At 54.5% G+C, this 12,076-nt stretch overlaps 3 protein-coding genes across 3 annotated transcripts; all 3 read left to right on the top strand.

The window, feature by feature from the left end:
• Nucleotides 1–1,452: 1,452 nt before the first annotated feature.
• Nucleotides 1,453–4,897, top strand: BO66DRAFT_50903 (Rho family guanine nucleotide exchange factor CDC24). The gene is made up of 5 exons (XM_025653355.1): nucleotides 1,453–1,456; nucleotides 1,542–2,754; nucleotides 2,821–3,069; nucleotides 3,185–3,371; nucleotides 3,487–4,897. The coding sequence occupies exons 2-5, from the start codon at nucleotides 1,780–1,782 to the stop codon at nucleotides 4,827–4,829; spliced, it is 2,754 nt and encodes a 917-aa protein (XP_025505325.1). The 5' UTR covers nucleotides 1,453–1,456; nucleotides 1,542–1,779; the 3' UTR covers nucleotides 4,830–4,897.
• A 1,812-nt stretch (nucleotides 4,898–6,709) lies between these two features.
• Nucleotides 6,710–8,492, top strand: BO66DRAFT_319700 (pyridoxal phosphate-dependent aminotransferase; the record flags this gene model as incomplete). The annotated part of the gene is made up of 4 exons (XM_025643655.1): nucleotides 6,710–6,791; nucleotides 6,992–7,467; nucleotides 7,548–7,833; nucleotides 7,891–8,492. 4 exons carry the CDS (start codon nucleotides 6,710–6,712, stop codon nucleotides 8,490–8,492), a joined length of 1,446 nt encoding a protein of 481 aa, XP_025505324.1.
• A 277-nt stretch (nucleotides 8,493–8,769) lies between these two features.
• BO66DRAFT_419479 (sucrase/ferredoxin-like domain-containing protein) lies at nucleotides 8,770–11,671 on the top strand. Its single transcript, XM_025649819.1, has 3 exons — nucleotides 8,770–10,053; nucleotides 10,514–10,838; nucleotides 10,944–11,671. The coding sequence occupies exons 1-3, from the start codon at nucleotides 8,837–8,839 to the stop codon at nucleotides 11,661–11,663; spliced, it is 2,262 nt and encodes a 753-aa protein (XP_025505323.1). The 5' UTR covers nucleotides 8,770–8,836; the 3' UTR covers nucleotides 11,664–11,671.
• The last annotated feature ends 405 nt before the right edge of the window (nucleotides 11,672–12,076 follow it).

Here is a 12,076-nt window from a genome sequence, read left to right as displayed (position 1 = left end):
ACTAACTAACTAACTAACTATAATCAGTGAGTAAGACAGAATGGCATTCACAACGGCTGCTTACCCTACGAGGCTGTCAGGTTTTGGTATGTTTTGAGTGGTATTCTCCTTGATAGTCGGTCAGCATCGAGCCATGCTCGAGTATGTGAAGATGATACCCTTGTTCAATCCCAAACTGTTGGTGTATGAGAGAAGGTTTTCTTCATGCAGCGATCCATCCTTCGGCTTCATGCTTTCCAATCCGCCTGGGTGGAACAATCAGAATAGAGGCGCGTAGAAAAATGCAGGCGGATGATTCCCTGCGGAGATCATCCATCATCTACAACTTTTACTTCTACTCATCTTTCTTTCCTCCCTCCCTCCTTCAAGTATTTTGCCCCCCTCCTCCTCCTCCTTCTCCTCCCTCCTTCTCTTTCTCTCTTGGTGTCGATTCTTGTCAATCTCCCACACCTCTTGATTCTTCTGGTCGGTTCTTCCCCCTTTCTTTTATAATCTACAGCTACCGATCGATCTACAATACTTGGATCTCCTGCGTCGAGGGGGGGGGGGAAGCTGACGCGCGCAGCTAGCTACTACCAGGTAAATTCTTCCGTTAACTTGACCACTGCTCTCTCCTTTTGCCTCTCGTCCATCTCATACTCTCTCTCTCTCTCTCTTTCTACACCCAAACTTATCAGTCTCCCTCCTTTTTATTCCTTCTTCCGCCGCGGGATTCTTTTCCACCCCCCCCCTTTTCTTTCTCTTTCTCATCTCTACTTGTTGCTCTTCTGCTTCATTTCCCTTCCTTTAGATTGAATTTGTCATTGACCTCGTGCATTGGGACTCCCTTTGCTTTAATCTTTGGTGTTTCTTTGCCTCCCGCCGCGGCTGTAACACTACAAGACCACTCACACCAACTAAGTTATTCTCTAATCTGCCTCGACCCCAACTTCAGCTCGCTTGGTTGAGGGGCAAACCCGACGACTGACTGATCCATTCCGCCTTTCCCTTCTCCGTCTCTCTTCCCCTCTCTCTTCTCGGCTTCCTCCCCCCCTCATCATTGTAACCACAATCAGAAGCACAACTCTTGTCTCCATCCTTCCATCCCTCCCTCCCTCCCTCCCTTTCTACCACTCCTCTCCCTCCCCTCCAAAAGTCAACTTGCGCTTGCCTGCCTGGATGCAGCGGCAAACCCCACACCCGCCCTCTCTCTTTTTTTGAATTGTTCATCCAACAATATCATTTTCCCCTTTGGCTTACCTTCTCGGCCTTCGATCTTTACTAATCTGCATTTTACTCGACTAAAAAGAAAAAAAGAAAAAGGAGGGGCGCTGTCTTCAGCAAGGGCCGGAGATTTAAGCCTGGCACCCTTCGCCGCGCTAAAGAAAGAAACCCCAACCTATTAAAAGATCACAAGGAGAGATTTCGTTCTGTCGTGATCGCCTCCCCGCGCGACTTTTTCTTTCTCGTTCAAGAGGTACTTATCTATCCCCCGATCGGCTCCTGAGTCGAGACACGGAAGACCAGCTTGCGGATAAACTGACTGACTCACTTAGGGATAGTGAACCGTACCACTATCTCCACTCTAACTTTCCCTAGCTGCTCGCTTGTTCCCATTCATCCCGCATCGGTCCACCGGCTCGCCTTCATTGATCCATGCTCCTCTTGCTGTTCCCTGTGCAACCACGCCTGTCGCTCCCGTCCACGCCCGCCTGCCCTTAATCTGCTGCGCAGATTCGACTCCCCCCCTCAACCTTCCCCCCTCTCCCTCAACCCGGTCCCAGTCGGCCTCAATACGCGATGGCCGAGACCGTCATCTCAAATGGCGGTCCTATCGCCGAGGACAACATCATCAATCGCCGCGGCGGTGAATCCATATACCAGAGCTGCGTCAACCTCAAGAAGCGGTTAGCAGAGGTGCCCAACTTCGAACCTCATTTGCAAGAGATGGAGGAGGCGGACCTCGTGCAAGGCAACACCGATCCCGTGGCCTCGCTGTGGAATTGCTTGCGGAATGGATACCCCCTCCTGGCCATCTACAACGCTTCGGGCCCAGATGAGAACCTGGAGATTGATCCCGCCAAGGTGCCCGAGGCCAAACGACCCAAGGCCGCCACCTTCAAGTTTCTGCAGGCCTCGCTGCAGGAACTAGCGTTTCCTCAACAGGATTGCTTCCTAATCACCGATTTGTATGGGGAAAATACCACCGGCTTTCTCAAAGTGATCAAGATGGTGAATCGTGTTCTGGACATCCTGGAGATGCAGGGACAGTTAAAGCGACCGTCGGACGAGGCAGCACGCGCTCCGGTGAAAGGCGCCGTGAAGCTGACAAAGCGAGAACACATTCTCAAGGAGTTGCTGGAAACGGAGCGCGACTATGTCCACCACTTGCAGAATCTCCAAGCCTTGAAGAAGGAGTTGGAAGAAACGGGAGCCCTAACAGGAGACCATAGCCATCAAATCTTCTTGAACCTGAATAACCTCCTCGATTTCGCACAGCGATTTTTGATTCGGATCGAGCAGCACTACGCTTTGCCAGAAGAGCGACAGAACTGGGGCGAACTATTCACACAACACGAAGAGGCATTCAAGCAATACGAGCCTTTTATCGCGAACCAGTTGAGATGTGATGAGGTCTGTCTGAGAGAATGGGATAAGATTCGCGTGGCCCCGCGATCCCTGGACTTGCAACAAATGGTGGCGCAACCCGCAACGCTGAACGGCTTTTTCGTCAAACCTTTCCAGCGCCTGACGAAGTACCCTTTGATGCTTAAGGTATAGATCCTTATAGTGAACTACAAATGAATCTTGTCCTTTTTCATGCCGCTAACCGTCCCACAGGAACTCGGCAAGCAGATGGAGAACCCCGATCTCCAGAACGATATCCAGCGGGCAATTGATGCCATCCAGTCGGTTTTGGACTCGGCCAATGATGCGATTGACAAGGAACACCTGCAGACAGCGGTTAAAGACTTAGATGACCGCGTTGATGATTGGAAGGCACTGAAAATAGATGCTTTTGGAGATCTGTTACGATTCGGCACGTTCTCCGTCATCAAAGGTGACAACGGAAAGGATTCCGAAAGAGAGGTTAGTACACACTCAAATCGCCTCGTTCCTATTAGAGGAATCCAGCGTGGATTCAGTCGCTTTAAAGCCTTGAGATCCACAGGCTGACTTCGGGAATATCCTTCGCACTATCTAGTATCATATATACCTCTTCGAGCGGATTCTACTATGCTGCAAGGATATCAACCCTAACAAGCAGAAGACAAAGTTGATGGTCGGAAAGGACAAACCTGCCACGACGGGCAAGGGCAAACCACGCCTTCAGCTCAAAGGCCGCATTTATATGGCCAATGTGACGGATGTCCTGTGTATGCCGAAGCCAGGTATGGTTCTATCTTTCTAAACATCCCATCTGTCTTTGTTAGACCTCTGGTCATATGCCCACGGACGCCCATAATGCAATTATATAGCCATGTTTCTGACTCCGCTTCACGGCAGGATCATATCGAATCCAGATCTTCTGGAAGGGCGATCCAGGTGTCGTCGATAACTTTATCATTCGCTATCAGAACGAGGATGTCATGCGCAAATGGAGCAGGGACATCGAAGCACAACGAGCAATCCAAGCGGAACAGCGCAGCGCCCGCAACACCAGCACATCCGAAACTGAATTCACGTACATGAAGTCCATGGCCAACATGCCCAATCCCTACCAGCAGGAGTATGACGAAGAGCAGGCTGCAACCAAGGAAGCTGCTTTCTTCTCCGAATTTCCCATGAGTCGGAACGCCTCAAGCACGAGTCTCCGGACTCGTTCAGCAACAGGCGGCAGTGGCAGCTCTGGTCCAGTTGGTCGCCCGCCTCGCTTTCCTGTGCCTGATCCCAGTCTGTCGGTACATACGCAGTTCCCCGGGGGCAGTATGTCACCAGCTGAGAGGAACGCCAACTCTTATTTCTCCCCGGTTGCCGAAACCCCATCGACTAGGTCCAGTTCGCAGTCCACCGGCTACTTTAGCAGCCGACAGGCCACGCCTACCAACAACTGGAGCGAAGACCACCCTCGCTACACGGCCCCTGCCTTGTCTCGAGCTACGTCGAGAGATGGTCCCAACTCCAACCCCTATTTCAACGGCGCGTCGAATGGACGAAGTGCTCAGCGCCCCTCGCTACCTCCCATGTCAGGAGGTTCCGCCCAGGCAGCTAATGGCATGGCACAGCGGATGCGGTCCGCTAGTAGTCCCGATATTCACAACGCCGAGCTCCGTCGGTATATGCAGTCGGTGGAGACTGTTCCTGTCCCACCTATTCCCGCTCATATGGCCAGCATGAAGGCGCCAGTCAACCGCAGCCAGAACAACTCCCCCACCTCCAATACTCAACTTCCCATTCGAAACGCCAACCACATTAGCAACTCGCAACATGTCTCTCCCACCCATTTCAATGAGCCTCAATATGGTGATCACCGGTCCAACACGTCAGCTACCGATCAGCCAACCTCCCCCCTGAGCTATGAGCCCGACGAGGAGCCACTCATGCCCACACAGCTTAAGGTGAAGGTCAACTTTGATGATAATTACGTAACTTTGGTTATTGCAAGCAACATCATGTTCCGTTCCCTGATCGACCGAGTCGACGCCAAGCTGGCTCGATTCACTACCAAGTCGATAACGAGTAAATCAGTCCGACTCCGATACCGGGACGAGGACGGAGACTTTGTGACCATTGACAGCGACGAAGCGGTTCAGTTGGCTTTCTTGGAATGGCGGGAGCAGCAGCGTGATATGCTCGCCCGGGGCCAAGTGGGGGAGATCCAACTGTACTGCCAGGCAGTCGAGACCTAGGTGTGCCAGAGCTGCAACAGAGCCGCAGCGATGTCAGACGCTTTGGCATGGCCAGCTTCTCCTTCACCGCTCTTTGTCTTTCTTGCTTTGTTCTTCATTTATTCCCCCTTCTCGCCTCTGTTCGTCTTGTGTTTCTCAATTACTGCCAATACCACCTATATTGTATGAGTTGGAAAGAGAAGAGACACCGATTGCCAAAGCCATTCGCCGGTGCTGTCTCCTGGTTGCCTTCCGACCCTCGTCGTTCACTGGATTGGCCTTGAGGCTCTGGGAAGTCTCTGATTCTTGCATGCCATGCGCCTTTGCAGGGATCATGTCCTTGGCTAGGTTGCTGCTCTGCTTGTTCCATTGCATGGAGTCGTGTCTTAGGAATTGTGCTGGATCATATCATGTCGATTTACTGGGAATGTCTTTTCTGCGGCAATGTTGATGACTGTTTGATCTGATCTACATGACTGCATGATGTATGTATACTGCTATTTCTTTTCACGCATACTGGCTTGCGGGTTGGAAAGACGAGTTGTACAGTGTTCCTGCATTTTCATTTGAAGCTTGCCTGTTGTGTTTTGGTTGCGTTGGGTCGTGTCTGACAGCGGGTTGGATACGACGGTTGGGAAATATGGCCGGAGTGCCTCAATCGTAATGAAATAGACTTGTTTCCTCCCTTCTTTCTTAATTGAATAGAGTATACAAATTTAGCGTAGGGCCTGCCACTTTGTGTGACTGTTGAGTGAGGCTTGGGCAGGGAGGGGCAGGTCTATCAGAGAAGAGGGGCAAACAACAGGATGCAATGAGACTTGTCCAAAAGCCACACACCTCTCTCTCTCTCTCCTGAAATTCTTCTCCCCTTGGTTGTTCGAAATTAATATACGGGTTGGGTCTGTCTCTCTTCCAGGGCTGAAGGTTGCACAAGAACCGGGAATCCGGGTCCCATCCGAGTGTTCCACTTTTTATTCCACTCTTTTCCCATTCCATCATCCACCCGTCGATCGGGACGGGAATCGATGCGGTCTGGACGGGAGGATTTCGAAAGAAAAGGAGGATTGGATGATTTGTCGTGTTCTTGTATGTTACTATGCATAGTGACAACTTGGTAGTGAGGCATTTATCATGTTTCAAAACCCAACAGGTGCGCACGACCTCCTGAGCGAGTTCCCCCGACCATGCGGGATTATCTGAGCATCTGTATCGATTCAGGGGGGATGCTTGACGTGAATGAGTTTTGAGGGATTGACCGTCTCGAGGTGTCGGACTGCCAATAGTATGACGGCATCCGACGTCGGAAAAGGATGATGATGTGGAGGATGCTGACTAGTTCATGGCGGTGGACTGTGGACTAGTCACTAAATTAGTTGCTGCTTACGGCTTTCATGATGCTGATGGTTGGTGGGGATTGACTGAAAGGAAGTCTGAAAGAGTGCCTGGTTGTAGTTACTAGTAGAAAGTTGGATCTCCAACTCCAGTTGGAGGCCTTTCCCTTCCCCTTCCCTTCCCTCGAGTTTGTCTCTGCCTCGTCGACCCAAATAACTCAGGCCGCCTTTTTTTTTCTTTTTATTTTTTTTCTCTTTTCTCCTGCATTTCCATTAACAAATTGTTTCTATTCTTGCCTTATATTATATTATCATTCCCTCCCCTCCACCTCTTGTTCGTCTCATTCCTCTTCTTTATCTTCTTCTCATCGTCTCTGACATTGTCTAGGACTTCCAAGGCAACCAAGCAGACTGGTGCTTTGATTCTTTTCCTACTTACACTTTTGTTGCTCTCTGACGTCGAAGGTCGAGAAATCGCCACCGACTTTTTTCCTGCGACCCCTGTACTGTACATTTAGTGCGTACATATAGTCGATAACGCTAGACCCCTCTCCTGCCAAGCAGTCCATCATGTCTTTCTCCGGCCGTCGCGTCAGCATCTTGCGCCCGGGAAACCGTCGGTTTTCTCTGGGCAAGGAATTGTCCGAGAACGGTACGTCACATTGATTTTGATTGTTGTTTCCCCGGAATGGTGGAGTCTATAGAGCGGCGATTGTGCCGCATCTCGGACTTGGAACCAGAGGGGAGCGGGGCAATGTCGACGACAAAGGCTATTCTTCTGAGGAACAATGGTCTTTTAAGCTATTAGCTATTTGTTACGTGCATGCCATCTGACGGATCTCGCCCTTGCAGAACTCCGATCGGAAACCCACCGGCAATTCCGCAGCGCCCATGAGGGTCACCGTCCCCATGCCGGTCTCGATGCCTCTCGTGCCTCCACGGGTGTCGTCTGGTGCACAGAACGTGCCACTGAGCACGGTTACGCAGAGGATCCCTCTGCCTGGGCGAACCTGGGCCAGGGTGCCCCCGAGGCCGACGATGAGATCGAAGGCAGTTTCCCCCGTCCTACGAGCATCCCCATCACCTCCGCCGCCCGCGAATACGGCCCGACCGCCGGTATCAAGCCTCTGCGCGCCGCCGTCGCCCGGTTGTACAACGAACACTACCGTCAGGGCAAGGAGAGCCAGTACACTTGGGAGAACGTCTGCATTGTCCCTGGTGGCCGTGCTGGGTTGATCCGTATCGCTGCCATCCTGGGCAACTCCTACCTGTCTTTCCCTATCCCCGATTACTCCGCCTACTCGGAGATGTTGACCTTGTTCAAGAACGTAAGTGTGCGACACGGCTCCGGCTCGTCAACAGCGATCAGCCAGTGGCGTTGTTAGATTCTGACAAATGTGCTACTTAGATCGCGCCTATCCCCATTCCTCTTGCCCAGGATGACCACTACCACATTCACCCCGACAAGATTGCCGAGGAGATCGCCCGTGGTACCTCCGTTCTCTTGACCTCCAACCCCCGTAACCCCACCGGTCACTTTGTTGACAACGAGGAGCTCGCTCGCATTCAAGACATTTGCAGAGATCGCGCGACACTGATCCTCGATGAGTTCTACGGTGGTTACAACTATACCACGGACTGTGACGGAACCACGATCAGCGGTGCTGAGCACGTGGTGGACGTTAACCAAGATGGTTCGCTAGCTGACCCCTCCTGAACTCTGGGCATGCTTTCGATGCTGACTATGACAGATGTGCTCCTGATTGACGGTCTCACCAAGCGTTTCCGTCTCCCGGGATGGCGTATTGCCTGGGTTGTTGGCCCCAAGGAGTTTGTGGATGCTCTGGGCTCTGCCGGTTCCTACTTGGACGGTGGCGCCAACGTGCCCTTCCAGGAGGCCGCCATTCCCATGCTTGAGCCCGACTTGGTGAGAGCCGAGATGAAGGCGCTGCAATCCCACTTCCGCGAGAAGAGAGATTTCGTTCTTAAGCGCCTGCACGAGATCGGCTTCCGCGTGAAGGATGTCCCGCAGGCCACCTTCTACATCTGGCTCGATCTCACCTCTCTGGAGCCTCCTCTCCCCAAGGAGGCTAACATTTCCGACGGGTTGAACTTCTTCAATGCCCTTCTGACCGAGAAGGTCATTGTGGTTCCCGGTATTTTCTTCGACCTGAACCCCGCCAAGAGACGTGATCTCTTCGACAGTCCTTGCCACCACTTCGTTCGTCTGAGCTACGGTCCCAAGATGGATGTCCTGAAGATGGGTCTGGATGGTATTGAGCGGGTCATCCGCCGCGCTCGCGCTCAGTTCGAGCCCAAGCCGGAGGACGAGGTCGCCGTGGAGGATGATTGAGGGGCTTGCATAGATTTGGACCGTTCAGCGTTATGTGATTTGTAGAGCAATAGATTGCATGGGAGGTAGATTAATATATACACATTGTTAATGCCATCGTCTGCCCACCAAGGGTCTGCAACTGCCGTAAGGGTTAGGTCATTTAGTGATGTGTAGTGATGTTTGGTGAGGTTGAATGTTCAGTTTATGTCTGGTATCGATCTACAAGTCACGTGACCCGAACCTCCTTTAACCGGTCGGGGCCCCTTCCGGAATCCGCATCCCTGACATCTTCCCAGCCAGCTCGTGCCTGTAACTCGAGCGGCGCAGGGGCTGACAATGCGCGATATGATGTGTGCGCGATTATGGCCCTCAACCTCCAGCGCTTCCTCAACTTGACATTCTTTATCTTTCTTTCGGTGATCCTCTTCTTTCTGATCATCCTGACTCCCGCCGACGCCATCTACCAGTGCTACATCACCCGCCGCCTCACGAACATCTTTATCATCACGGGCGGCTACGTCGTTACATTCATTCTCGCCATCCTCATCTACGCGACCCGTCTCTATACCAACCGTACCGTTCTATCCGGCATCCCCAAGGCCTGGATCCCCGTGGAGAAGGAAGATGTGGGCAAGAGCGTGCGACGCCTGGTGAAGGAGGGCCTAGCCCACAGCGCGATCATCGCCTACCAAGCCCGTCCGCGGGACCTGGCCGCCGACGGGGATGCCTTCGCCAACTACGAGTCGCTGCTGATCGACCGCGACCACCCGCCCTGGGGTCCCATCGAACACCCTGGCTGGTCGTCGCCCTCGTGCGCGGACCTGCCGGACCTCCCATACCGGACCGTGATCCAGGAACTGCCTCACCTGATCGAAGCCAAAGCCGTCTCCCTCGCTCCCCCCGACCCGATCTTCGCCGGGGTGCATCAGTCCCTCCGCGCGCCGTTCTCCGACGCCGACGAGTCATTCCCGGACACCCGGGTGGTGGAAGTCCTGCGGCGACCGGTCTCCATGGGCCTGCGCGCGTACCTGCAGCACCTCGCGTCGCTGGATGTCGTCCGACCGCCGGAGGTGGGCGCGGAGTTCATCGCGCGCTACGAACGGGCGCGCTTCTCGTCGCGAGATCTCCACGAGAACGAGTTTCGGGAGCTGATGCACGTCTTTGCGGAGCTGCTACGGGGCATGACGGGGCTGAATCCACGGGTGCTGGCTGAGCTGCAGGCGGCGGAGGAGGAGGAGGACGGAGCCAGCAGTCAGACGGAGAGCGAGTCCATCATCGGGCCCTCGGACGAGGAAGGGGAGACGGAGACCATCGATTCGTTTCAGGATAGTGAGGGAGTGTTGTCCCGCGGGCGCAGCAACAGCCTGCGGCCGTCGAATGCCTCGTCTTGGGATGCCCGGTCCGCCGCCAGACAGCACGGGCGCTGGTCGCCTGTCTGGTCGCGGCGGCCGACTACGCGTGGTCGGGCCATGGAGCCGCCGCGGACGCCATCGATGCGCTCGCTTAGGCGACTGCCGTCCAACAGCTCTGGTGGCAGCGTCATTCATTTGGTGGAAGCCCGGGGACCGTCGGATCTGCCGTATGCCTTCAATTTTGGAGGGTCGAGGGAACGCCTTTAATTCCGAGTTCCGAGCCCCTCTGCTAGTGGTGGGGGGAAAGGAAGCTAGTTTAAATTTGATAATTAAATCCGAGGAGCAACGCAATTCATTAGTTTCGTCATACTCTCATTGGTCTTGTTCTATGTCTAGGTCGGGATGGTCTCCCCCACTTCTTCCGAGCTGCTTCGGCTTTTCGGGCTCAAGCCACGTGACGTCCGCCAATCGGAGCATCGGCAAGCGAATCTTAGTCAATTATTCCATCATCAGTGTTTGTGGCTTGGCAGAGTGATTGATAAGATCTGACGTTTCCCCTCCTTCTCGATAGCTAGAATTTCTGTCCCGCGCAGCTTCCAAAACTCCTACCCTCCCCCGGTCCCTCCCATAAACACCCAAAACCATGCAATCATTCATCCAACGAGGCGCAGCCTTCTTCACGCCGAGTCGCTCGGCCACCCCGGCAGACAGTCCCAAAGCCAGCGACGAGAATGCCGCCGCCGAAGAAGTCCAGCCCGCCGAGACGCTATTCCCCAAGGTCGACCCAGCCATAGACGGCGAGGAGTGCCTGCACGACTGCGCCTCCTGCACGGTGAAGTACCCGGCCAAGTTCGACGTGGACCAGGAGGACAACATGTACGGGAACATCAGCGAGTGGGCGACGCACGTGCTCGTCGCGACGGGCAAGACGGACTGGGTGCGCGACGTGGCAGACGAGCCGGGGAGCGTGATGGAGGCGATCGAGAAGGGGGGGCTTGTTCCGAGCAATGGGGTGCGTCAGCCTCTTTTTTTCCTTCCCACTGACGCGAAACAAGAACTATTCCACTCCCCCGCACGCCACCCCATCGAACCCAACTAACTTCCCATCACGGACTAGAAACTCAAACTCTCCGCCTCCAACATGCCCGTCCCGGACGAATACCACTACCACGAACCGGGCCAGCAGCCCACCACCGTCCTCTGCCTGCCGAGCTTCACCCTCGTCGACCACGTCACGCCCGCCCTGGCGCCAGATCTGATCAATTACTTCGTCAGCCGCGGCCCGACCACCACCACCCCGCTGACGGGGACCGGCACCGGCACCAGCACTACCGCCCCCTCCCCCGACCTCGAGGAGACAGATCTCTCGGCCCTGACCCCGCTCCGCGCGCGCCCCTGCCCCCACTCCGCCATCATCCTCCTCTGCTCGCACCGCACCCGCGACGCCCGCTGCGGCCAGTCCGCCCCGCTCCTGCGCAAGGAGTTCGAGCGCCACCTGCGCCACCTGAACCTGTACCGCGACCTGGACGACGAGCGGCCCGGCGGCGTGGGCATCTACTTCATCAACCACGTCGGCGGGCACAAGTACGCCGCCAATGTGATTGTCTATCGGCGCAGGGAGTGCGGGTGGAACGGATCTTCTGCTGGCGCTGGCGCACCGGGTGCCACTGCTGATGCGGCAGCCGAAGGCGCAGCCCAGGGGATCTGGCTGGCGCGAGTGAAGCCGCAGGACTGCGAGAACATCATCCGGTATACCGTGTTGCAGGGGAAGGTGGTCAAGCCGGCGGAGCAGTTGCGGGGCGGGTTTGATCGGGGGACGGGGAGGACGAGTTGGTAGCTTTTTTGTTTCATTGCCCTCTTATTTGGGGAAGGAGGGTCGTTGTTTATTTTTTTTTTTTTTTTGTTGTTCTGGTGTGGGTTGGGTTTAATGGGGGTTGGTTTTGGGGAATGGTTGGGTTGCATATACATACATACATTATGCACATTTTCATACTTATATGGATCTGGATCTTGGATGTGGGATGTGGGAACAGGTAGAGAGGGGTTGGTGGGGATAGCAAAGGGGGGAGGGAATGGATGGGATTGGAATATCGAAGATGGAAGTGTAGATGTACAAATGGTCATTGTGGTAGATCCATATGGGCGTATGCCGGGGGACAACAGATAGGGCGAGATGGTTGAGGGGATTGCGCTGATGCGTACAGTACCCGGACTGCAGGACACCATACCATTGTTCTGAGATCGGTCAGA

Source organism: Aspergillus aculeatinus (assembly GCF_003184765.1).
Source record: "Aspergillus aculeatinus CBS 121060 unplaced genomic scaffold BO66scaffold_16, whole genome shotgun sequence".
NCBI lineage: Eukaryota > Fungi > Ascomycota > Eurotiomycetes > Eurotiales > Aspergillaceae > Aspergillus > Aspergillus aculeatinus.
Note: the sequence above shows the minus strand (reverse complement) of the source record. Positions and strands in the feature narration are given on the sequence as shown.

Excerpts from the sequence above, each read along its gene's own strand:
- BO66DRAFT_50903 (XM_025653355.1), top strand. The coding sequence starts at position 1,780 with ATGGCCGAGACCGTCATCTCAAATGGCGGTCCTATCGCCGAGGACAAC. Across the intron at positions 3,070-3,184 it reads GAAAGGATTCCGAAAGAGAG|TATCATATATACCTCTTCGA; the intron begins GTTAGTACACAC and ends CGCACTATCTAG. Across the intron at positions 3,372-3,486 it reads CCTGTGTATGCCGAAGCCAG|GATCATATCGAATCCAGATC; the intron begins GTATGGTTCTAT and ends GCTTCACGGCAG.
- BO66DRAFT_419479 (XM_025649819.1), top strand. The coding sequence starts at position 8,837 with ATGGCCCTCAACCTCCAGCGCTTCCTCAACTTGACATTCTTTATCTTT. Across the intron at positions 10,054-10,513 it reads CGGGGACCGTCGGATCTGCC|TCGCTCGGCCACCCCGGCAG; the intron begins GTATGCCTTCAA and ends CTTCACGCCGAG. Across the intron at positions 10,839-10,943 it reads GGCTTGTTCCGAGCAATGGG|AAACTCAAACTCTCCGCCTC; the intron begins GTGCGTCAGCCT and ends ATCACGGACTAG.